We start from the raw sequence: 25,641 nt of genomic DNA, 5'->3' as shown, positions 1-25,641 counted from the left end.
GTACCGTAGCACCCTATACCAAGTTACCAGTCCTTATAAGAACTTTTGTGGACCAAGCAGGTTGTGTGTTAGTGTTTAGCAGACTGTGCGTCAGTCCCTATACCGCTGAAGGACTGCTGCAGTATAGGGCAGCGGTCAGCAGTAGTGCACGGCAACCCTATGTATTGTGGACCGATAGCGGTCCTTACAGAACAGCAGACTGTAACGCACTCAGGCCTATGTACCGTAGCACCCTATACCAAGTTACCAGTCCTTATAAGAACTTTTGTGGACCAAGCAGGTTGTGTGTTAGTGATTAGCAGACTGTACGTCAGTCCCTATACCAATGAAGGACTGCTGCAGTATAGGGCAGCGGTCAGCAGTAGTGCACGGCAACCCTATGTATTGTGGACCGATAGCGGTCCTTACAGAACAGCAGACTGTAACGCACTCAGGCCTATGTACCGTAGCACCCTATACCAAGTTACCAGTCCTTATAAGAACTTTTGTGGACCAAGCAGGTTGTGTGTTAGTGATTAGCAGACTGTACGTCAGTCCCTATACCAATGAAGGACTGCTGCAGTATAGGGCAGCGGTCAGCAGTAGTGCACGGCAACCCTATGTATTGTGGACCGATAGCGGTCCTTACAGAACAGCAGACTGTACTGCACTCAGGCCTATGTACCGTAGCACCCTATACCAAGTTACCAGTCCTTATAAGAACTTTTGTGGACCAAGCAGGTTGTGTGTTAGTGTTTAGCAGACTGTGCGTCAGTCCCTATACCGCTGAAGGACTGCTGCAGTATAGGGCAGCGGTCAGCAGTAGTGCACGGCAACCCTATGTATTGTGGACCGATAGCGGTCCTTACAGAACAGCAGACTGTAACGCACTCAGGCCTATGTACCGTAGCACCCTATACCAAGTTACCAGTCCTTATAAGAACTTTTGTGGACCAAGCAGGTTGTGTGTTAGTGATTAGCAGACTGTACGTCAGTCCCTATACCAATGAAGGACTGCTGCAGTATAGGGCAGCGGTCAGCAGTAGTGCACGGCAACCCTATGTATTGTGGACCGATAGCGGTCCTTACAGAACAGCAGACTGTACTGCACTCAGGCCTATGTACCGTAGCACCCTATACCAAGTTACCAGTCCTTATAAGAACTTTTGTGGACCAAGCAGGTTGTGTGTTAGTGTTTAGCAGACTGTGCGTCAGTCCCTATACCGCTGAAGGACTGCTGCAGTATAGGGCAGCGGTCAGCAGTAGTGCACGGCAACCCTATGTATTGTGGACCGATAGCGGTCCTTACAGAACAGCAGACTGTAACGCACTCAGGCCTATGTACCGTAGCACCCTATACCAAGTTACCAGTCCTTATAAGAACTTTTGTGGACCAAGCAGGTTGTGTGTTAGTGATTAGCAGACTGTACGTCAGTCCCTATACCAATGAAGGACTGCTGCAGTATAGGGCAGCGGTCAGCAGTAGTGCACGGCAACCCTATGTATTGTGGACCGATAGCGGTCCTTACAGAACAGCAGACTGTACTGCACTCAGGCCTATGTACCGTAGCACCCTATACCAAGTTACCAGTCCTTATAAGAACTTTTGTGGACCAAGCAGGTTGTGTGTTAGTGTTTAGCAGACTGTGCGTCAGTCCCTATACCGCTGAAGGACTGCTGCAGTATAGGGCAGCGGTCAGCAGTAGTGCACGGCAACCCTATGTATTGTGGACCGATAGCGGTCCTTACAGAACAGCAGACTGTAACGCACTCAGGCCTATGTACCGTAGCACCCTATACCAAGTTACCAGTCCTTATAAGAACTTTTGTGGACCAAGCAGGTTGTGTGTTAGTGATTAGCAGACTGTACGTCAGTCCCTATACCAATGAAGGACTGCTGCAGTATAGGGCAGCGGTCAGCAGTAGTGCACGGCAACCCTATGTATTGTGGACCGATAGCGGTCCTTACAGAACAGCAGACTGTAACGCACTCAGGCCTATGTACCGTAGCACCCTATACCAAGTTACCAGTCCTTATAAGAACTTTTGTGGACCAAGCAGGTTGTGTGTTAGTGATTAGCAGACTGTACGTCAGTCCCTATACCAATGAAGGACTGCTGCAGTATAGGGCAGCGGTCAGCAGTAGTGCACGGCAACCCTATGTATTGTGGACCGATAGCGGTCCTTACAGAACAGCAGACTGTAACGCACTCAGGCCTATGTACCGTAGCACCCTATACCAAGTTACCAGTCCTTATAAGAACTTTTGTGGACCAAGCAGGTTGTGTGTTAGTGTTTAGCAGACTGTGCGTCAGTCCCTATACCGCTGAAGGACTGCTGCAGTATAGGGCAGCGGTCAGCAGTAGTGCACGGCAACCCTATGTATTGTGGACCGATAGCGGTCCTTACAGAACAGCAGACTGTAACGCACTCAGGCCTATGTACCGTAGCACCCTATACCAAGTTACCAGTCCTTATAAGAACTTTTGTGGACCAAGCAGGTTGTGTGTTAGTGATTAGCAGACTGTACGTCAGTCCCTATACCAATGAAGGACTGCTGCAGTATAGGGCAGCGGTCAGCAGTAGTGCACGGCAACCCTATGTATTGTGGACCGATAGCGGTCCTTACAGAACAGCAGACTGTAACGCACTCAGGCCTATGTACCGTAGCACCCTATACCAAGTTACCAGTCCTTATAAGAACTTTTGTGGACCAAGCAGGTTGTGTGTTAGTGATTAGCAGACTGTACGTCAGTCCCTATACCAATGAAGGACTGCTGCAGTATAGGGCAGCGGTCAGCAGTAGTGCACGGCAACCCTATGTATTGTGGACCGATAGCGGTCCTTACAGAACAGCAGACTGTAACGCACTCAGGCCTATGTACCGTAGCACCCTATACCAAGTTACCAGTCCTTATAAGAACTTTTGTGGACCAAGCAGGTTGTGTGTTAGTGTTTAGCAGACTGTGCGTCAGTCCCTATACCGCTGAAGGACTGCTGCAGTATAGGGCAGCGGTCAGCAGTAGTGCACGGCAACCCTATGTATTGTGGACCGATAGCGGTCCTTACAGAACAGCAGACTGTAACGCACTCAGGCCTATGTACCGTAGCACCCTATACCAAGTTACCAGTCCTTATAAGAACTTTTGTGGACCAAGCAGGTTGTGTGTTAGTGATTAGCAGACTGTACGTCAGTCCCTATACCAATGAAGGACTGCTGCAGTATAGGGCAGCGGTCAGCAGTAGTGCACGGCAACCCTATGTATTGTGGACCGATAGCGGTCCTTACAGAACAGCAGACTGTAACGCACTCAGGCCTATGTACCGTAGCACCCTATACCAAGTTACCAGTCCTTATAAGAACTTTTGTGGACCAAGCAGGTTGTGTATTAGTGTTTAGCAGACTGTGCGTCAGTCCCTATACCGCTGAAGGACTGCTGCAGTATAGGGCAGCGGTCAGCAGTAGTGCACGGCAACCCTATGTATTGTGGACCGATAGCGGTCCTTACAGAACAGCAGACTGTAACGCACTCAGGCCTATGTACCGTAGCACCCTATACCAAGTTACCAGTCCTTATAAGAACTTTTGTGGACCAAGCAGGTTGTGTGTTAGTGATTAGCAGACTGTACGTCAGTCCCTATACCAATGAAGGACTGCTGCAGTATAGGGCAGCGGTCAGCAGTAGTGCACGGCAACCCTATGTATTGTGGACCGATAGCGGTCCTTACAGAACAGCAGACTGTACTGCACTCAGGCCTATGTACCGTAGCACCCTATACCAAGTTACCAGTCCTTATAAGAACTTTTGTGGACCAAGCAGGTTGTGTGTTAGTGTTTAGCAGACTGTGCGTCAGTCCCTATACCGCTGAAGGACTGCTGCAGTATAGGGCAGCGGTCAGCAGTAGTGCACGGCAACCCTATGTATTGTGGACCGATAGCGGTCCTTACAGAACAGCAGACTGTAACGCACTCAGGCCTATGTACCGTAGCACCCTATACCAAGTTACCAGTCCTTATAAGAACTTTTGTGGACCAAGCAGGTTGTGTGTTAGTGATTAGCAGACTGTACGTCAGTCCCTATACCAATGAAGGACTGCTGCAGTATAGGGCAGCGGTCAGCAGTAGTGCACGGCAACCCTATGTATTGTGGACCGATAGCGGTCCTTACAGAACAGCAGACTGTAACGCACTCAGGCCTATGTACCGTAGCACCCTATACCAAGTTACCAGTCCTTATAAGAACTTTTGTGGACCAAGCAGGTTGTGTATTAGTGTTTAGCAGACTGTGCGTCAGTCCCTATACCGCTGAAGGACTGCTGCAGTATAGGGCAGCGGTCAGCAGTAGTGCACGGCAACCCTATGTATTGTGGACCGATAGCGGTCCTTACAGAACAGCAGACTGTAACGCACTCAGGCCTATGTACCGTAGCACCCTATACCAAGTTACCAGTCCTTATAAGAACTTTTGTGGACCAAGCAGGTTGTGTGTTAGTGATTAGCAGACTGTACGTCAGTCCCTATACCAATGAAGGACTGCTGCAGTATAGGGCAGCGGTCAGCAGTAGTGCACGGCAACCCTATGTATTGTGGACCGATAGCGGTCCTTACAGAACAGCAGACTGTACTGCACTCAGGCCTATGTACCGTAGCACCCTATACCAAGTTACCAGTCCTTATAAGAACTTTTGTGGACCAAGCAGGTTGTGTGTTAGTGTTTAGCAGACTGTGCGTCAGTCCCTATACCGCTGAAGGACTGCTGCAGTATAGGGCAGCGGTCAGCAGTAGTGCACGGCAACCCTATGTATTGTGGACCGATAGCGGTCCTTACAGAACAGCAGACTGTAACGCACTCAGGCCTATGTACCGTAGCACCCTATACCAAGTTACCAGTCCTTATAAGAACTTTTGTGGACCAAGCAGGTTGTGTGTTAGTGATTAGCAGACTGTACGTCAGTCCCTATACCAATGAAGGACTGCTGCAGTATAGGGCAGCGGTCAGCAGTAGTGCACGGCAACCCTATGTATTGTGGACCGATAGCGGTCCTTACAGAACAGCAGACTGTAACGCACTCAGGCCTATGTACCGTAGCACCCTATACCAAGTTACCAGTCCTTATAAGAACTTTTGTGGACCAAGCAGGTTGTGTGTTAGTGATTAGCAGACTGTACGTCAGTCCCTATACCAATGAAGGACTGCTGCAGTATAGGGCAGCGGTCAGCAGTAGTGCACGGCAACCCTATGTATTGTGGACCGATAGCGGTCCTTACAGAACAGCAGACTGTAACGCACTCAGGCCTATGTACCGTAGCACCCTATACCAAGTTACCAGTCCTTATAAGAACTTTTGTGGACCAAGCAGGTTGTGTGTTAGTGTTTAGCAGACTGTGCGTCAGTCCCTATACCGCTGAAGGACTGCTGCAGTATAGGGCAGCGGTCAGCAGTAGTGCACGGCAACCCTATGTATTGTGGACCGATAGCGGTCCTTACAGAACAGCAGACTGTAACGCACTCAGGCCTATGTACCGTAGCACCCTATACCAAGTTACCAGTCCTTATAAGAACTTTTGTGGACCAAGCAGGTTGTGTGTTAGTGATTAGCAGACTGTACGTCAGTCCCTATACCAATGAAGGACTGCTGCAGTATAGGGCAGCGGTCAGCAGTAGTGCACGGCAACCCTATGTATTGTGGACCGATAGCGGTCCTTACAGAACAGCAGACTGTAACGCACTCAGGCCTATGTACCGTAGCACCCTATACCAAGTTACCAGTCCTTATAAGAACTTTTGTGGACCAAGCAGGTTGTGTGTTAGTGATTAGCAGACTGTACGTCAGTCCCTATACCAATGAAGGACTGCTGCAGTATAGGGCAGCGGTCAGCAGTAGTGCACGGCAACCCTATGTATTGTGGACCGATAGCGGTCCTTACAGAACAGCAGACTGTAACGCACTCAGGCCTATGTACCGTAGCACCCTATACCAAGTTACCAGTCCTTATAAGAACTTTTGTGGACCAAGCAGGTTGTGTGTTAGTGTTTAGCAGACTGTGCGTCAGTCCCTATACCGCTGAAGGACTGCTGCAGTATAGGGCAGCGGTCAGCAGTAGTGCACGGCAACCCTATGTATTGTGGACCGATAGCGGTCCTTACAGAACAGCAGACTGTAACGCACTCAGGCCTATGTACCGTAGCACCCTATACCAAGTTACCAGTCCTTATAAGAACTTTTGTGGACCAAGCAGGTTGTGTGTTAGTGATTAGCAGACTGTACGTCAGTCCCTATACCAATGAAGGACTGCTGCAGTATAGGGCAGCGGTCAGCAGTAGTGCACGGCAACCCTATGTATTGTGGACCGATAGCGGTCCTTACAGAACAGCAGACTGTAACGCACTCAGGCCTATGTACCGTAGCACCCTATACCAAGTTACCAGTCCTTATAAGAACTTTTGTGGACCAAGCAGGTTGTGTATTAGTGTTTAGCAGACTGTGCGTCAGTCCCTATACCGCTGAAGGACTGCTGCAGTATAGGGCAGCGGTCAGCAGTAGTGCACGGCAACCCTATCTATTGTGGACCGATAGCGGTCCTTACAGAACAGCAGACTGTACCGCACCCAAGCCTATGTACCGTAGCACCCTAGACAGACCAAGTTACCAGTCCTTATAAGAACTTTTGTGGAACAAGTGAGTTGTGAATGATTAGCAGACTGCAGCAGAAGGGCAGCAGTCAAGTATAATATTCTTTCTATATTTGGAAGAAAGAATATTATACGTGTACAAGCCTATTACCGTACCACTGATACCAGTCCTGAAAAGAACCTTTGTGGAACTAATAGTAACAGCAAGTCTTTAAAATTATCCTCACTGCCTGACAACACTGCTTCCTGCCTGTCCCTATACAAATTGGCAAAAAAGAGTAGGCTGGAACGATTAGCTGGAACAGCTCTTTTGTGGACCTGATAGTAACAGCTAATGATGATGATGATGATGATGATGAAGAAAGACTAATCTGGCTGAGCTGTCCCTAAAATAGCAGCATACAGCGCTCTGTCCCTTTATCTAAACTGACAAAAGAAACTCAGGCTGCTGACCTAACACCTATACCAGTCCTGAAAAGAACTTTTGTGTACCAAATAGCTAGCGTTTTCTCTGTCCCTACTCCACACAGGATCCTTTCCCTACAGTGACAGAAGAAAGAATGTAAAATGGCCACCGGATCGGGTGTATTTATAGGTTAGGGGGAATGTCCAAGTGTCCATGAGCTGTCATGTCTCAATTGGTTGTCCTGTAACACATGATAAACGTGTCACGAAAGGTTAAAGTTCTTGTATACATTAAACACGTAAGTCCGCCGGGGCGAACGACGGAAAAAGGCGTTCGAACCCGCGGACGGCGAAAGTTGGAAATTCGCCGCGAAACGACCGCCGGGCGAACCGTTCGGCCATCACTAAGCAGAAGTTATAGTTAGGCTGAAAAAAAGCCATGAGTTGAAATGGAAAAAAAAGGAGTAAGTTGAACACCTGCATAGAAAGAGCCTTATTCCCACTGTTAAACCAGAGGAAGGCAAAAAACAAACCCTTATAAAGCATGATTTCATTTGTTGTTCCTGATCCCAGAATTAATAAGGCATCAGTAGCAGATCCTTTAAAGCCTGTAAGTTGTGAGGTGGGGCCTCCATGGATTGGACTTGTTTATCCAGCACATGCCATAGATGCTCAATTGGATGGAGATCTGGATGATTTGGAGGCCAAGTCAATACCTCAAACTCCCCGTGTTCCTCAAGCCATTTTTAAATTAACCAGACCAGGCCACGTTCTTCCATTGCTCTGTAGTACATTTTGGATGCTCATATGCCCAGTGTAGGTACTTTTGGCTGTGAACACAGGTCAGCATGGACACCCTGACCGGTCTGTGGCTACACAACAGACTACGATGCTGTGTGTGTCTCTTGACACCTTTCTATAGGAACCAGCATTCACTCCCTCAGCAATTTGAGCTCCAGTAGCTTTTCTATTGGATCGGACTACATATTTGCTCCCTACGTACATCAATGCACCTTGGCATCCCATGACTGTCGGCATTTCTCCAGTTTTCATTTCTTGGAAGGCCCTGACCTCTGCAGACCAGGGACATCCTACAAGAGTTGCAATTTTGGAGATGCTCTGGTCTTGTTGTCTAGACCAAGGGTCTCCAAACTTTCTAAACAAAGGACCAGTTTATTGTCCTTCAGACTTTTGGGGGGGGGTTATGTCGGACTATGGCCAGCAGGAGTGAAAATTTTCCTGGTATCAGTGGGAGAAATGATGCCCCATTATTGGTGTCAGATGGCAGAATAGTGTGCCATACCAATGGGAGGAATAGTACCCCAAGGGCCAGATATAGGCAGGCAAAGGGTCGAATCTGGCCCCCAGGCCGCAGTTTGGTGACCACTTGTCTAGAAAATACAATTTGGTCCTCATCAAAGTCACACAAATCCTTACGCTTGCCTATTTTTCTGCTTTCAACACATCTACTTCAGGGACAGCATGGTCACTTGCTGCCTAATATATCCCACTGACTTTCAGATGCCATTGTAAGGAAATAATCAATGTTATTAATTTTACCTGTCAGTAGTCATAATGTTATAGATGATCAGTGTAAATATTAATAGTTATATCCTGTGCATTTAGGATACATCCAGTTTTTTTTTTTTTGTTAACTGAGCTGATTAGAACCAGGTCCTGGGTATGTCTATTCCATATTTTTACAGCTCTTACTGTGAAGAAATCTTTCCATACACAGAGGTTAAACCTCTTTTCCCCCCAGACCAATGCCTCCTCATCCTAAGCTTATAAACTTTGACCTAAGATCAATTTATGAACCATTTATGTATTTATACAAAGTGATCCCTCTCCAAACATCTCAACTGGGTCCTGACAGTGCGGTTTTCATTTTGAGAAAGTCCATTCAGTCCAAAATCGAATGTTAACCACTTCCCGCCCATGGGTTGGTTGAAGTGGTGATATCTGCTTGATTGCTTGCAGCTACAGGCATCATTCGGATATCTTTGCTTTCAGCCAGCTATTCCCTGTAAGGTAAAAGCCACTCTAGTAGCTATTCAGCCTCTGGATTACTTTTTTTCCCCGCCACCCTTCGGTGCCTTCCCGGGCTCTCCCATGCGATCGGGAAGCCTGATTGACTATCTGGTGGCGGTACTGGATTACCATAGAGCTGGCCGCGGAACGGATAGTCCCCAGCCATCTCTATGACCCTGGGAAGCCGGAGATGACATCATGATGTCACTTCCAGGACTGGCAGATGTAAACACTGCCAGTTTATTTTCCTAGAAAGCAGAGATAGATTTTTTTATTTATTATTTTATCTAATGCTTTCCAGATTAGAGGCGATATCTGGGGGTCTCATTGACCCTAGATGTCTCCATAAAGAGGACCTGTCATGCCTTATTCCTATTACAAGGGATGTTTACATTTCTTGTAATAGGAATAACAGTGATAAAAAAAAAAAAACAATGTAAAAAAAATAATAATCGTAATAACATTTGTTTATTTAAAGAGCCCCGTCCCCTTATGCTCGCATATAGAAGCGTAAGCATGTATAGGTTGTGTCTGCATATGTAAACAGCGTTTGAACCACACATGTGAGGTATAGCCATGAACGTTAGCGCAAGAGCAATAATTCTAGCACTAGACCTCCTTTGTAACTCTAAACTGGTAACCTGTAAAACTTTGTAAAGCGTACCGAAGTTTGGTGCCATTCTACGAGCGTGTGCAATTTTGAAGCGTGACATGTTCAGTATCTATTTACTCGCCGTAACATCATCTTTTAAACATTATGCAAAAAAAAAATTGGGATAAATATTGTGTTGTGTTTTTTTTTTAATTCATCAAAGTGTATTTTTGCCCAAAAAACTGTGTCCAAATACCGTGTGATATAACAAAATTGCAACGATTGCCATTTTATTCGCTATGGTCTCTGCTAAAATTATATTTATATATATAAATAAAATATAATATAATATGTTTGGGGTTTCTGAGTAATTTTTGAACAAAAAAATTATGATTTTTGCATGTAGGAGAGGAGTAGCAGAATAGGCCCGGTATGGAAGTGGTTAAAGCAAACAACATTTTTAACAACTTTCTTCAAGTCATTGAATGCATGGAGAATTTTTGGAAAAACTGTAAATTTGAAAATCTACTAGTGTAGGGCCAGCATTATAATTTTTTTTTGTGGCTTTAAAATTGGAGACGTGAGCTGCATAGGTGGCCATTTGTGTTTTTCACATAACTGAAAATTGACCACAAGACAAGAGAGGATTCAGATTTTTATTTTATTTTGGTAGGAAAGTCACCATAAAAATATCATCTCTGGTTAGGAGATCCCCTGAACACCAACAAAAATAACCTTTCAATGAAACAAACATTAACCACCATCAGTGTGTACAGGCTGCATACGCAGAGGAATGTTGCTTTCTGAGCTGATACTTAGGCCTCATTCACACAGGTGTACTACAACATACACCCATCCATGCACCCCTGTGCAGGCAGTCCCATTCAAGTCAACTGGCACAGCCACTGCTTGTTCCTAAATTGACATTTGTGCGGAGGCACCCACACAGATATCGAAATTTGGAGCAGCAGCTGTGTCTGCATCCCGACATGAATGGGACTGCCTGTATAGGGATGCCAAAACAATATATGCATGAGAATGGTGTCAATTATTAAATTATGACATTGGAGGGTATCATCCTGGAGCAAAATAACTCAAAAGAAAGAATATATGTAATGAGACTATGAATACCCTCCCCTGTGCGAGGGCGGAGATGGGTGTTCCTATCTCAGCTTACAGGAGTTCCCTGCATACCTTTACAGCTCAAAAGATAGAATATATGTAACGGGACTATGAATACCCCTCCAATAGCCAAATATACACACACACACACACCAAAATGTGTTAAAAAAAAAAAGTTTACAAATCTTTATTCCAATCGATTTAAAAACACTCTATGTAAAAACATATACAAATTTGTAATAGGTGCCAACTTTACCGCTTGTCTTCCCGGTAAGCACTCCGAGAAGTTGTACCATGGAAGTCCTCAGAGATCAATTAATATGGGTTGATGTGTTTCGTGGGATGACCCGCTTCATCAGGACCACAGATCTCACTTATACAGTTGGTCAGTAAAACAATATTGAAAACAATTTTACACATAAATTATGTATAAAGTACATACTATGTCACAAAAGACAACCTCACATTTATTAACAATAAAAATAAGCGCTAGCCCAAAAAATTAAAAAAAAAGCAGAGAAAAAAAAATTGTGTTTTCTTTTTTTATTTGTTCACTCTTTTTTTTCAGCGATAGAGGTTTATTTTCATTATTCTATAATAAATGTGAGGTTATTGTCTTTTATCACATATTATGTACTTTACATCTAACTTATGTGTAAAATTGTTTTCAATATTGTTTCAGTGACCAATTGTATTTAAATGTGAGATCTGTGGTCCCGATGAAGCGGGTCATCCCGCGAAACACGCCAACCCGCGTTTAATGATCTCCACGAGGACTTCCATGGTACAACTTCTCCGAGTGTTTATTGGGAAGACAAGTGGTAAAGTTGGCACCTATTACAAATTATATATATATTTTTTTAAATGTGCAGTGTTTTTAAATTGATGGAATAAAGATTTGTAAACTGTTTCAATCCATTTTGTTCGTGTGTGTGTATATTATATTTTATATATAATATAATGTGTGTGTATCATGTATATATATATGTGTGTGTGTATGTATATTATATATATGTGCATGTATTATATATATATATATATATATATATATGTGTGTGTGTGTGTGTGTGTGTGTGTGTGTGTGTATGTATGTGTGTATATACACACACATACACATAATATATATATATATATATATATATACATACACATATACACACACACACACACCTATATATACATACATATACACACACACACACACACACACACACACACACACACACACAGTATCTGGCAATTAGAGGGGTATTCATAGTCACATTTCAGATATTCTTTCTATTGAGCTGTGCAGGGATGCATGGGACACCCATCCCTGCCCTCGCATGGGTGGCACACTGTAGTATGCCCGTGTGAATGAGGCCTTAACAGACAAAAATAAATCTCAGTGAAAGTTTGCACTGCTGCTGAAGACAACCGATGTCTTCCATTTCCTTCTCCGATTGCATTGTGAGAAACAGAAGAGGCTGCTCTGGGCAACCCTGACTGTGGGAAAAGAGTGCTTCCCTTACTTAAATAAAATAGGTGCAATCTAAAAAAAAAAAAAAAAAAACAGAGGCGCCATTTTGTGGGTTAAACCTATAACACACGCTGCTAAATCACCACCGCATCGAGACGCAAAGCATTCCCACGCGTGTGAAAATAGTTCCCATAACAGCAGAAGCATGTAAAAAGAACCAGTTAGTTCCCTCAATGGAACTCAAAGCCCCTCCAAACTAGGTATGCAGATAGGTTAGCGGTTAGCATAACTATGCTAAATGGCAATGCCCAGGCCTGCTGATGGGGGAGGGAGAGGAGTGTGTCTGACAGCTATCAGAAAGCAGAGGGACCTCAGGGCAGCTCCGTGTGGCACCGGGAGGCTTATTCTTCCACTGTCACAGGAAACCGCCAGAGAAACATGCAATCCGCCACTGCAAGTTGCTCGGCCGGTTTTTGACAATCCTTTGGTGAATACTTTCAGCGTCACTCTGAGCTGGTGCGAATTCTTTTCCAGGTCAGTGAAAAAAACAAAACAAAAAAAATAAAAATAAACAAACATTTTCATCAGCATCCCTTGTATTTCTTAATAATTCCTAGCAAACTACCTTAACTTTGTTAATTAGAAGCTGGAACTCAGACAGACTTCCTCCACTCTCTGAATACTGTCAAAACTGTGACATTCCTATGTATCCGATGCGTGACAGCTCCAACTCGATGCGTTAGTTTCTTAGGAAGCATTGTCCACTAGGGGTGGCCCAGCAGTACTGCAAGGTAGTTGCAACACATAAGTGAGGGGGGTTGGGGTGAGGGGGGTTGGGGTGAGGGGGGTTGGGATGTTGACACCAGGTGTTTAAAGTTGCCCACAGGGCAGAGAAGTTCACAGGGGAATTTAAGATAAATAGAATTCTCTAAGGGTTATCTATACAGAGGAGTTGGTTGGCAGGTATGGGTTATGTACATTCCAGTCTGCTGTAGTAACAGCTCCATAGAAAATTCTCAGTTTATCATCACTGCGCCCCCCCCTTATGTGATGTCCTTCTGTCTTGGGGGCCGGTGAATATTTCTCATTACACACTTTACCATCCACTCCACGCCTTCGTTCACGCCCCTCCTGGAAAGAGAAACAGTAGAGATCAATACCAAGCCCACCAAAGCCTACTGAAATCCAAAATTTATAATAAAGCTCAACTCCAGAATTTTAAATGGTTTTTAAACATTCATTGCCTAGCAACCCAAAATGATAAAAAAGCTATTTTTTTTGTTGCATAAAAAATAAAATAAAAAACACCTCCCCTCCTGTCCTGCAAGCTCATTGCTCCGAGGTCCAGTGATTGGCCCCCTTCCAGGTTCAATGACACCCAGCACTATTCAACCCACTTCTTCTGTACCCAGGCCTTGAAGTAGAAGAAAAATGTTCCCCTCACCCCGCCCCCCCCTCCTCCTCTCCTCTTACGTATCCAGTAAAAAAAAAAAAATTTAAATAATGGGTGCTTACCTGTTTTTAATCCAATCTTGTCACATGATCCCACAGTTCTGGCTCCCCTGTGTCAGTGACCAACTGCTGCAGGGGAGAGGAGGGAGTGCCAAAAATGGCTGGGCCATGGGAGAGCATGGGTGACGCCCTGGCTCTCGAAATGCACAGCAGTTGTCAAGCGCTTTCCTACACTGAGCCTGCAGGATCATGTGACCGGACCAGTGATTTGAAAATAGGTAAGTACACAGATCTTTGATCATTTTAATGGAGACACTCCTTGGGGGGGGATAGATGAATGACAGGATCTCCCTTGCCCATTCAAAGAACACAATGCATTGTGGTACAATAACAGTACAAGTTATGCAGCAGTGGAAGATTGCAGCCCTGGGCAATATCCAGCAGCATGAAGGAAGCAGCAGCCAGCAGGACATGGGGTACACACCATAAAAAGGGTAAGTTCCAATTTAAGTACTCCTCCCCTGCTACATTTGACATGTAATTTTTTTTTGGGGGGGGGGGGGCTGCCAGACCATTCAGAAGCAGCAGCGTAACTCGTGAATGCGCAGAGGAAACCCAGCTCTGAAGCCCACAAGCTGTCACAGCCGCATGCCAACAGTTGAGGTGCCGGGGAGAGAAGCCGGGGAGAATGGACGGCTCAGGTGAGCACATCGCTGGATCGTGGGACAGGCGAGTGGCTGTTTAGTAAAAGTCAGCAGCTACAGTTTTTGTAGCTGCTGACTTTTAATAAAACACAAAAACGACTGGAGCTTCTCTTTGAACACCCCCCTTATCCACCACTATATGAGTACTAAATTTCAACTCTAAGGCCACATTCACTGTTAACAGGCCAGACCCCAATTGCATGCAGGAACCCCAGCGGGAGTTCTCGGCAATTATGCCGCATACACACGACCGGACTTTTCGACGGACTAGGTCCGACGGTCTTCCCGACGGACTTTCCGAATGAACGGACTTGGCCACACACAATCACACCAAAGTCCGATGGATTTGAACGTGATGACGTATGACCGGACTAGAATGAGGAAGTTCATAGCCAGTAGCCAATAGCTGCCCTAGCGTCGGTTTTCGTCCGTCGGACTAGCATACAGACGAGCGTATTCTTTGACCGGACTCGAGTCTGACGGAAAGATTTGAAACATGTTTTAAAGCTAAAGTCTGTCTGATTTTTAGACAGCAAAGGTCCGATGAAGCCCACACATGATCTAATTGTCCGGCGGATTCATCCGTCGGACATTTGCTGTCGAAAAGTCTGGGCGTGTGTACACGCCATTAGCTGCAGGAAGGAGCTCCATCAAAAGCAAAACAGGGGATAGATTTATGGCATTTTTATTATTATTATTGACGGCGATCTGCGATTTTGCGCTGGACAGATTGGACATTTTTGACACATTTTTCTGATCAGTGCTATAAAAATGCACCGATTACTGTATAAATGTCACTGGCAGGGAAGGGGTTAACACTAGGGGGTGATCAAGGGGTTAACCGTGTTTCCTAGGTGTGTTATAACTGTAGGGGGGAGGGTACTGTCTAGGAGGAGAGAGAGAGAGATCGCTGTTCATACTTAGTATGAACACACACTCTTCTCTGAGAAAACCGGGATTTGTGCGATTGCATGAGCGATCGCGGGAGCCCGGCGGTCATGGCTCCTGGCACACGCTGCGGGTGCCCCTAGTGGCCAAAAGGCAAAGCAACGTAAAGTAATGTCACTTCGCCCAGCCGTGCCATTCTGACGCAGTAAAACTGCAGCGACTGGTCGGGAAGCGGTTAATCTAACAAGCTGAAGCTGATAGGCTACCATGCACAGCTGCACCAGATTTAGTAATGATCGCTTCAAGAGCGATTACACGCCAGCGGCAACGATTAGCTGCGGAAGCCGCCTGTCTCCCATTGCCGTCAATGGGGCGGCCTCCTGCAGCTAATTGCAGGGAACCACTGCTGGGGTTCCCGCATGTCAATATTGTCGGGCTCATGCGCATGTGTGAATGTGGCCTAACACAAAATTGGATTATAGTATACGACGTCTGTCCTTACCCGGAAAGGGCAGAGCATGCCTGGGTGAGACAGTCCCTTTTTCCAATCTTGTTGATACAATCACTGAAGGCAGTTTTGATATCTGGAATGGACAGGCAGCCCTGGAAAGAAACCAAACAAAAATACATTAAAAGCAAAAGGCATACCCAGAAGCACCGAAGATGAAGGAAGGAGCAGTGGGGGAGCACTGCAGGAGGTGGATATACTATATACACACACATTACTCATACTGCCCTCGTACCACTCCATGCACTGTCCAACAAAGGTCAGCTTCCAGCCTCTCCTAGAGATTTACAGGCTGCAGGTAGCTGGGCTGGATGGTGCACCTTTGAGTCATTTTGGTGAGGACTGAATGCAATCTCATGTACCTGGGCTAACAGCCACCAGAGAAATATAAATACCATATTCTTCTCAATGTTAAATATACAATCATTAAAGTGATTGTAAACCCTTACAAACCACTTTGACCTACAGGTAAGCCTAGATTAAGGCTTACCTGTAGGTCCAAGAAATATCTCCTAAACCTATACGGTTTAGGAAATATTTGCCTGAAGACAGGCACCGCTGTCTACGGCGCATGCGCCGTAGACAGCGACGCGCAGGCGCACTGAGCGCTGCATTTCCAACAATGGATCTGCCGCGCGTGTCGGCTCCCGTGCGCATGCGCGGGAGTGACGTCATCGCGGCTCCGCCGAATGACAGCGGCGGAGCTGCGAGACGCCACCAGCAAGATGGATGCGGCGGACTACAGGGGACATCGCTGGCTCCTGTGTCATGTAAGTGACACATAATGGACTACTATGCGATGCATAGTAGTCCATTATGCTTTGCCTTTGCAGGGAATGAAAGAGGAAGTAAACTCATCAGGGTTTACTTCCTCTTTAATAGTATTTTATTACAAACATGGTAAAAATCAATCTTGAATAAAATAAAATGACTGAAGATGCAGATTCTAAACAGCTACATCCTAGCCCAAATGTTGGTTTACGCGTTTCACATGTTACATAGGTACATGTGTTCCTCTTCTTCAGGATTTAATTTTTTATGATATTTGTAATGGTTTATCTTGTGGGTATTCCTCTCCTTCAGGGCCGTGGACAGCTCTTTCATTCTCTTTGGTATGATATTGTAATCAATATTCTTTTTTTGTTTTTCCTGTGGTTTGTTACTTATATAGGGTACATCATTTAATATTTTTGTCCTTCTTGTAGGCATTCTTTTGTGCATGTCCTAAACAAACTCTCTGTCCTGAAGAAGCAGAATATCAACAAAACGCGTAGACCAACATTTGTGGCTAGGATATATCTGTCTAGATTCTGCATCCTCAATAATTTTATAGTATTGTATTCAAGATGGATTTTTTTTTTTAGGCTGTGGAAATTAAAGATTAATTCCTTGATTAATCAATTTTTTTGAGCGATCAAAATTCTCTCCGCTGGCTTCCGGGTCTTCAGGGAGTTCCGTTGGAGATCCGGTGACGTCATGGACATCAACGTCACCGGACTCCCCCTTCCCCAAGTGCCTTCATCTGCTAACGAAGGGAAGGGGGGGAGGAGTCTGGTGACATTAAAGTTCTGATTGAACGTAACGTGTACGGGGGAGGAGCTACGCATGACGTCACCCGCAGCTGCCCTATGGAACTAACACGATTGTCGGCTTTACATGCTGTGTTTTTATCATCTTTATGTGAGTAGTTTGTGTTTTGAACACAAAAATGAAATCTTATACTTAAGCGGTGAGCACTTAGATTTTTTCTTTCTACCCATGACCTGGCGTCCTTGCTGAGATCTAAGTAGACGTGAGAGAAGTTTATGGTCCGTGTTAACCCTTTTGATAGCCGCTTGCATTACCACCTGTTTGCACAGGGTCCATGCCATAAGGTGAGAGTGATTAGTTAGACCGGAGGTGGAGGGATTGTCACACTACTGTGGAAAATAAAAAATACTTACGTCAGTGCTACAGTTTGAATTTAAAACGTATTTGTGTGAACTGTGAAGTTAAGTCATGGATTGTGGAAACTAGTGTTGGGTGATTGTATATAGTGTATACCACATTTACCACTGACTAATGCAGAGCTTCAATGCAAGGAGATCAGCTAAAAGTAGTCTGTATATGCGTTATAATTACAGTAATCTAAATTAGTCGATCGATAAAAAAAAAAAATTAATCGAACGTGAAAATTTTAATCAGTAACAGCCCTAATTTTTTTAAACATACGTCTAATAAATTATTACTAATAATTATATATTTAACCTTGGGAGGATTGTGGTATTTATACTTCTCTGGTGGCTCTCTACAGAAAGTCCCCTTTCCCTTTTTTTCTCTATACATTGTTAGGAGAATGAAGCCACATGCACATTCTGTGGGAACCATCACTCTTCATTCTTTTAAAGGGAGAAATCCGTTCACGATTATAAAATTTGTATAAAACAAAATTTTAGCTGATCACATGGGTAAAAAAAGCCACGTCATTGGCTCTTTACAGAGATCGGGATTGCGCCGTGTCCCAGTGCCACGGCAAGCCCGCGATCGCCACGCCGAGACCAGCGCAATGTCATAGGACGTTGCCCCGGAGCATCCCGCCCTCTGTCGTTTGTCTATACAGCAGATGAGAAGTAGTTAATTTCTGTACTTATTTGTTTTGATGTCTTTGTATGTATTGATGGCATGGGTTGTTACCGACACGTGGTGAACATTTCATGTCACCAGCACCTTTATAAATATATTTACCTAGAAAAACGGTGACGTGTTCAAAACTTATTTTACCCGCTGTAGGTCATCTTTAATGAGCGAAGGGCGGATCCCATTACTATGGGCCAACACAACCACATTTATACAATGTCTAGACGACGTGGAAAGCACCCAAAAGAAAAACCAGATGACAGTTTTACTAAATCATTTACGATCGTCACAAGATATCGACAGTGCGGTTAGTGACACAAAGGGCCATGATGTGTGTCACGGGGTGCCTGGGCCGAGTCACTAAACCCACCGCTGTGCCTCAAGAAACAAAACACTTTAATAAAAATGTCAAATGAGGGGGAGTGCGGCACTCCTTGGAAATCCCCATTAATAGTGGTAGAATCATCTGATGAAAAACAAAACAATGGATATTCTATTTTCTCAGATGTTTTTGGTTGCCTGAGGTTTTTTTTATTTTTTTATTCATATTTGTGGGATGAATGAGTGTATTTAAAGTAGATGTAAACCAGAACTGGATGACCTTTCGTTTGCGATGGAACTTTGTAATCTAAAAACTATTGCCAAGTTTTTGTTTCCATTCTTTTCTTACATCTAAGTGATTCAAATGACCTACAGCCTGTTGGCTCCCTTGTAGCTAGGAAGCGGCAGCAAAACAGTCAGCTTTCAATTATATGGATTTAAAGTTTTTTTTTTTTTCCCACAAAAAAAATAAATAAAAATCATGCAGCTGTAACTGCATATAAAGTGTAAGCGAGAGTTGTTCTTTAACCACTTCATTACCGGACACTTTCACTTCCGGATTATGGCCCCAACAGTGCTCACTGGAACATTCAGAAGTTTAGAAATCCTTCTGTAACCAATGCCATCAGTATGTTTTGCAGCAATAACATTGCGAAAGCCTTGAGAGTAGAGCTGCAACTAACGATTAATTTGTCTGTCGACTAATCTATCGATTAGTCAACGACTATCCGATTATTTTTTATTTATTTTTTTAATGAATCTAGTGTTTTTTTTTTTGATTAGCTAATTAATCATTTGGATAACCTTGAGAGTATTGTATTGGCTGGCAGAGTATTGTATTGCAGAGTATTGTATTGGCTGGCAGAGTATTGTATTGGCTGGCAGAGTATTGGCTAGTATTGTATTGGCTGGCAGAGTATTGTATTGCAGAGTATTCTATTGGCTGGCAGAGTATTGTATTGCAGAGTATCGGGCTGGCAGAGTATTGGCTGGGTATGGAGGGATGGGCTGCTTCCATCCGACCTCTCCTCTCCACTGCACAGATTAGTACAGAGAGGGGACAGAGAAACCGGCGTCATATCATGATGCCGGTTTGTTTACAAGCGATCGCTCTATCGGAGCGATCACATTGTATACGCCTGGGTGTAGAAAGATGGCCGCCGCTTCGGAGCTAGGCCGAAGCCGCGGCCTCTCCTAAGGCAGAGACCGTGGAGCGCTCCGCGAATCGCAGCATGTGCCGATCCGAGCGGGGTGACCCGTCTGGATCATGGATCGATGACGATCCGTTGCACCCCTAGGGACAGCGGCACGGAAGGGGAGAAGAGAGGGGGGGCGGTGGCACGGAGGACAGCGGTAGATACTAAGCACTGTGACGCATCGACGCCCTGCACGCACATCGACGTATTTTTGTAGTCGACGTAATAGATTACGTCGACTCGTCGTGGCAGCTCTACTTGAGAGAGCTCTTTGCTTTTACCCACCATGAGATGTTTGTTGTGTGACACTTTGGTAATGGGACACCTTTTTATAGGCCATCAATTGAAACTGAACCAACTGATATTAAAGAGGGATTTCACTGGAAAAAAAAATATTAAAAGCCAGCAGCTATAAATACTACAGCTGCTGACTTTTAATAAATGGACACTCACTTGTCCTAGGATCCAGTAATGTTGTCAGCCGTGGCAGATCGATCGACACTTGGCTGCTGCTGCCGCCGCCGCCATTCTAGGTGAGGGAATCAGGAAGTGAAGCGTTGCGGCTTCACTTCCCGGTTCCCTACTGCGCATGCGCAAGACACTCTGCGCAATAGGAATGGTCCGTGCTGTCTCTGGGACCCGTGTGTGTCCCAGCAGACAGCGCGCTGGGACAGGAAGAGGCGTAGACTCCCGTGGGAGTCTATGCCCGGAAGTGGGTGCAAATACCTGTCTTAGACAGCTATCTGGACCCCCCTCCCCCTGAAGGGTGCCAACTGTGACACCGGAGGGGGGGAGGGTTCCGATGAGCGGAAGTTCCACTTTAGGGTGGAACCCCGCTTTAAGTTGCACTGACAAGGGGCGGGATTGCCCCTTACTGATAGATTTCAGCTGGTGTCTTGGCTTTCCATATCTTTTTGCACCTTCCTTTCTTCATGTGTTCAATACTTTTTACCTGTGTCATTCCATTTTATTACACATAACTCACCCCCTTCCTGCCCAGGCTAGTTTTCAGATTTCAGCGCTGTCACACTTTGAACGACAATGACTCAGTCTTGTAACAAATGACATTTTTATAAAAAACAAAATAAAAAAAATTGTTGAGCAGATAGAACTTTATTTTGGTGGTATTTGTTCACCACTGGGGTTTTTTGTGCTATATAAATGAAAAAATACTGTAAAAATAAAAGAAAAAACATTTTTTTTTTGTTATAACATTTTGCAAATGAATAATCTTTCTTTATAAATGTTGGCCTAAATGTATTCTACTACATTTATTTGATAATATACACTGATTTGGGTTATTGTTATTTAGTCTGTGTGAAGGTTATAGAGTCCACAAGCTATGGTATCTGAACATTGATCATTCATGATGTACTGACTGCTTGTGTCATTTCTTGAGGCCCTGAAACACCAGGACAGTACAAATATCCCCCAAAGGACCCCTTTTTGGAAAGTAGACACCCCAGGGTAATTAGTATGAGGCATGGTGAGTTTTTGAAGTTGTCATTTTTGTTTTGTCAAAGTTTTTGGGAAAATAAAGAATTTTTTTTTTTTTTATACATAGCCAGAGCAGTACAGCAGCACCATATCACCAAATTGTTTTAACGTTTTCTTTTTTTTTTTTTTTTACCTCCCCCACTATACATACTACACACCATAGTGACACTAGACTACTCTGGGGAGGTGATCAGGATTTCTTTTTTACATTATGATTGCTTATACAATGATCATCACTGCATAACCAATCATTTTTATGAATGGCAACCAGTCATGTGCCATTGTGTACAACTGTAATAGCTGTGACTGGCCACAGCTACCACATGGTACAGGTCAGCTGCGATTGGCCCTGTACCATGTAATTACTGTGACCAATTACAGAGATCATCACAATAGTACACACTGGGGGGAGATTTACTAAACCTGGCACGGTCAGAATCTGGTGCAGCCATGCATGGTAGCCAATCATCTTCTGACTTCAGCTCGTTCAATTAAACTTTGTCAATAAACCTGGAAGCTGATTGGTTTCTATGCAGAATTGCACTATATTTTGCACTTTTAACCTCCAGCGACTATGAATGAAAGCCATTGCTTACAACTGACATGTGATCATCACAGTGATCACATGGTACCAGGGCAGCAGCCCAATACAACTTTCTGTGTTCTGTTGTGTCCGCTGGATGCAGCGGGTCACAGATAGTAGTGCTCCCACCCAGCCTTATTATTACAATAGGCCAGGCAGGAGGTGGTTAATGTTTTGCCTTTCAAAGTCCATATATGACTATCTTGTCCACAGTGCAATAATTGCTGCTGTGCGATCTCACTACAGAATGAATAACGCTGTCACCTTATTAGAGGAAGTGGAAAAAACAACGTATCTACTCACAGGACCAACGGGTAATACAACTATAATACAAAGGGGACTCAGAAAGCCAGACTAATGCTACTGACAGACTGCATCCTATATGCAGCCCTCAAAAATTCCACTCGCCTGCTCATATTTTGCGAGAGGATTTTAAGGGCTGGCGAGCTATGGATATTTGGGAGTGTGGGGGGGGGCCGGAGTTGTATGGGAGCCGCAATCGTGGAGGGGAAGAGAGGAGAGCAGACGGCCCGGATGATGAGAGTGCCGAGGAACATCACCGCTTTCATTTCAATTGCTGTGTTCCCGGCATTCGCTGTCACATACAGTACAGCCCCTCCTCTTTGTCCAGGACTTTGTTAGACAGATCACCTGTCCAATCCCGAGATGTCTATCAAAGTTCCCCGGCCAGGGGGGCGTGGCTGTGATGTTCCATGGCACGCTCATTATCCGCCCCGGCAATTCCCCTCCCGCTGCACAGGTAGGCTGCACCGGGTGGACACGGGCGGGCTGCATTGGGTGGACATAGGCGAGGCTGCACGGATAAAGTTGTTGTTAATATTTTTATAACTTGATTCTTCATAAAACATTTAAGTGTCATGTTATTAGATCATTTATGAGGGCAGAATTAGGGGCGGGGCAGGGTAGGGCAACTGGTGGCAAGTAACCCTTGAAGCCTGGCTAGTAGCTCAGGACTTCAAATTGTGAGCCCTGATATATACGAGTTTAGCAGCTAAGTATTGGCAGAGCATCAAATGTCGATTTTGGCTTCTTACAAGTAGATTTTGCTATGACTACATGTAACACAGGCTTAGTCTCCCTCTGGAGGCTGAAGCATGCAACTACAACTAGCCTTCCTATACAAAAGAAAATAGAGCAAAAAAAAAAAAAAAAGATATATATAGCAATACCATTCCTACACAAGCCATGTTGAAATGTAATATTAATAAAAATATATTTATTTTTCAATTTGCAGCTGTAATTTTCTGTAAAATTCAATGCAACATGGCAACCTGAAGGTGTTCTGTTCGTGGTTTGTGTACAGAACACCCCCAGAAATTTTATTTTCTGCTTGTGTGATCGACTCGCTGATTTTTCCAGAGGTCTGCCCTTGACACTTGTACAGAACGGGACGCGATTTAGCCGCCTGACAAGTCGCGTCCCGTTCTGTACAATGGAACCGTTCTAATCAGAGCGACTTAGAAAAAGGTTCCTGTACGACTTTGGGGGCGACTTGCCTTGACTTCTATAGAGAAGTCGTTTTGCAAGCCGGCGCTGAAGTTGGATGCTGGTCGCCTGAGGCAGTTGCGCTGCAAGTCGTGCTGACTCAGTGTGAACCGGCACTTAAATCTTTTTCTGACACTTGTTTCTTAATTTGAAATCAACATTTTTTGCTAGAAAATTACTTGAAACCCCCAAACATTATATTTTAGCAGAGACCCTAGGGAATAAAATGTATATTGCTGCAATTTTTTTTATGTCACACTGTATTTGCCCAGCGGTCTTTCAAACGCAATTTTTTGGGAAATAATACACTTCAATGAATAAAAAAAACAAAAAAAACGAAAAACTGTAAAGTTAGCCCAATTTTTTTTGTTTAAATGTGAAAGATGTTACACCACGAGAATCGTGATCTATCTTCTAAAGCCGCGTACACACGGGTGGATTGTATGGCCTACTTAGTCCGTCATACAATCCGACGGACAGTCCGTCCTACTTTCGAATGAACGGACTTGACCACACACGGATACACAAACAGTCCGTCGAAAGCTTGCGCGATGATGTGTACAGCACGTACGACGGGACTAGAAATACGACGTCCAATACACAGCAATGCAACCTTCCGCCGTGTAAATCCTTTCTGAGCATGCGCCAATCTTAGTCCGTCGAACTAGCCTACTCACGAGCGGATTGTCCGCTGAAACCAAAGTATGACGGACAGTATTACGGAAATTCCGAAATACTTAGTACTCCGGACTGCACGCTGAAAAAGTCCGCTGAAGCCCACACACGAGCGGACTGTCCGCTGAAATGTGTTTCGACGGACTAAGTAGGCCATACAGTCCGCCCGTGTGTACGCGGCCTAAGCAAAAAAATCATGATTCTCATTTTAGCCAGAAGCGTGCAGCTCTAAATTATATATATATATATATATATATATATATATATATATATATATATATATATATATATATATTTACACACACATACATACATATTCACACATATACATAATTATATATATATATATATATATATATATACACACACACATATATATATACACAATAATGGAGTAACAGCGTAACACTTTGATCTGGATTTTTCATTTATAATGTGTACATATGTGTGAGTGCTGCTGTTTTTTGCTGGAAGTTCCGCCTAAAATTCTCAAAGTGGAGCTAAAAACGTACCTTTCCTTCAATGGTCCTTTTTTCTACACCGCCATCTGCTGCTGGGTGTTGGTCTTCGGCCGTCTTCATTGGCCGGTGCACTCACAGGCATTTTGCTGGAATGCAAACTGAGAAGCGCTTGTGCCACTCAGTGTACAATCCTAAGCCCTTGTACACACGGTTCCGACGGAATGTGTCCGATCGGACCGTTTTGTCGGATATTCCGACTGTGTGTGGTCTCCATCGGAATATCCGACGGACCAAGTTTTCCAACATGTCGGTAAAATTTTCCAACAAAATGCTCCGATCGGACATACTCCGATCCTGTGTAGAGAATTCCGATCGGACAAAGTGCCACGCATGCTCAGATCAAATTCCTACACCAAAGCTATTGGCTACTAGCGTGAATGTAGTCCCGTCGTAACGAAATAACGTCATCACGTCGGATTTTCCGACAACTTTGTCCGACCGTGTGTATACAACAGTTTCGGACAAAATCCGACGGATTTGGTTGTCGGAATCGCCGACCATGTGTACAAGGGCTAAGAAGAGTGCAAGCTGGCAGGCAGGTTTCTTTTATTGCTTTTTATTGCAGAGGAAACATTGCAATAAAGCGCCTGCCTGCTTGCAGCTTTTGACAGCCGGACTTTAGTTTAAGACCCCCCCTTTTTTTTTTTTTATTTACCTCCACATCCTGCTTGTTCGCCAGCACCAAGATGGGGACTCCTTCCAAAGCATCGCTGCTGATTATTTTCTCTGTGTGACAAAGTAGGAATGTTAGGAGGGAAAACAAAAAATTGCAAAAGAACATCTTTATGATCTCTCAGTGTTTAAATGGGCCAAATAAAAATCACCTCTTCATAATTTCAGATAAACAATAACGCTTGTTCACAGGGACTTCAGCTTGTATAAAAGCCGCTTTTAAAAAGGGGAGATATAAATGTATTCCTGTGTAAGTATAATAACTCTTTCATAAGTAAG

At 44.5% G+C, this 25,641-nt stretch overlaps 1 protein-coding gene across 1 annotated transcript in view; it reads right to left on the bottom strand.

The window, feature by feature from the left end:
- Positions 1-10,284: 10,284 nt before the first annotated feature.
- ARFRP1 (ARF related protein 1) overlaps positions 10,285-25,641 on the bottom strand; it is a 39,468-nt gene continuing 24,111 nt past the window's right edge. Inside the window, exons 6-8 of the mRNA XM_077460416.1 lie at positions 25,346-25,416; positions 15,770-15,870; positions 10,285-13,354 (exon numbers count right to left, since the gene is read on the bottom strand). Coding sequence (XP_077316542.1) covers positions 13,267-13,354; positions 15,770-15,870; positions 25,346-25,416 — 260 coding nt within the window. The 3' untranslated portion in view covers positions 10,285-13,266. The remainder of the gene's footprint in view (positions 13,355-15,769; positions 15,871-25,345; positions 25,417-25,641) is intronic.

The sequence above is a fragment of the Lithobates pipiens genome, unplaced genomic scaffold, assembly GCF_037356315.1.
Source record: "Lithobates pipiens isolate NorthernLeopardFrog02 unplaced genomic scaffold, aLitPip1_a1.2 Scaffold_28, whole genome shotgun sequence".
NCBI classification, from domain to species: Eukaryota; Metazoa; Chordata; class Amphibia; order Anura; family Ranidae; genus Lithobates; species Lithobates pipiens.
This window is presented reverse-complemented; position numbering and strand designations above follow the sequence as displayed.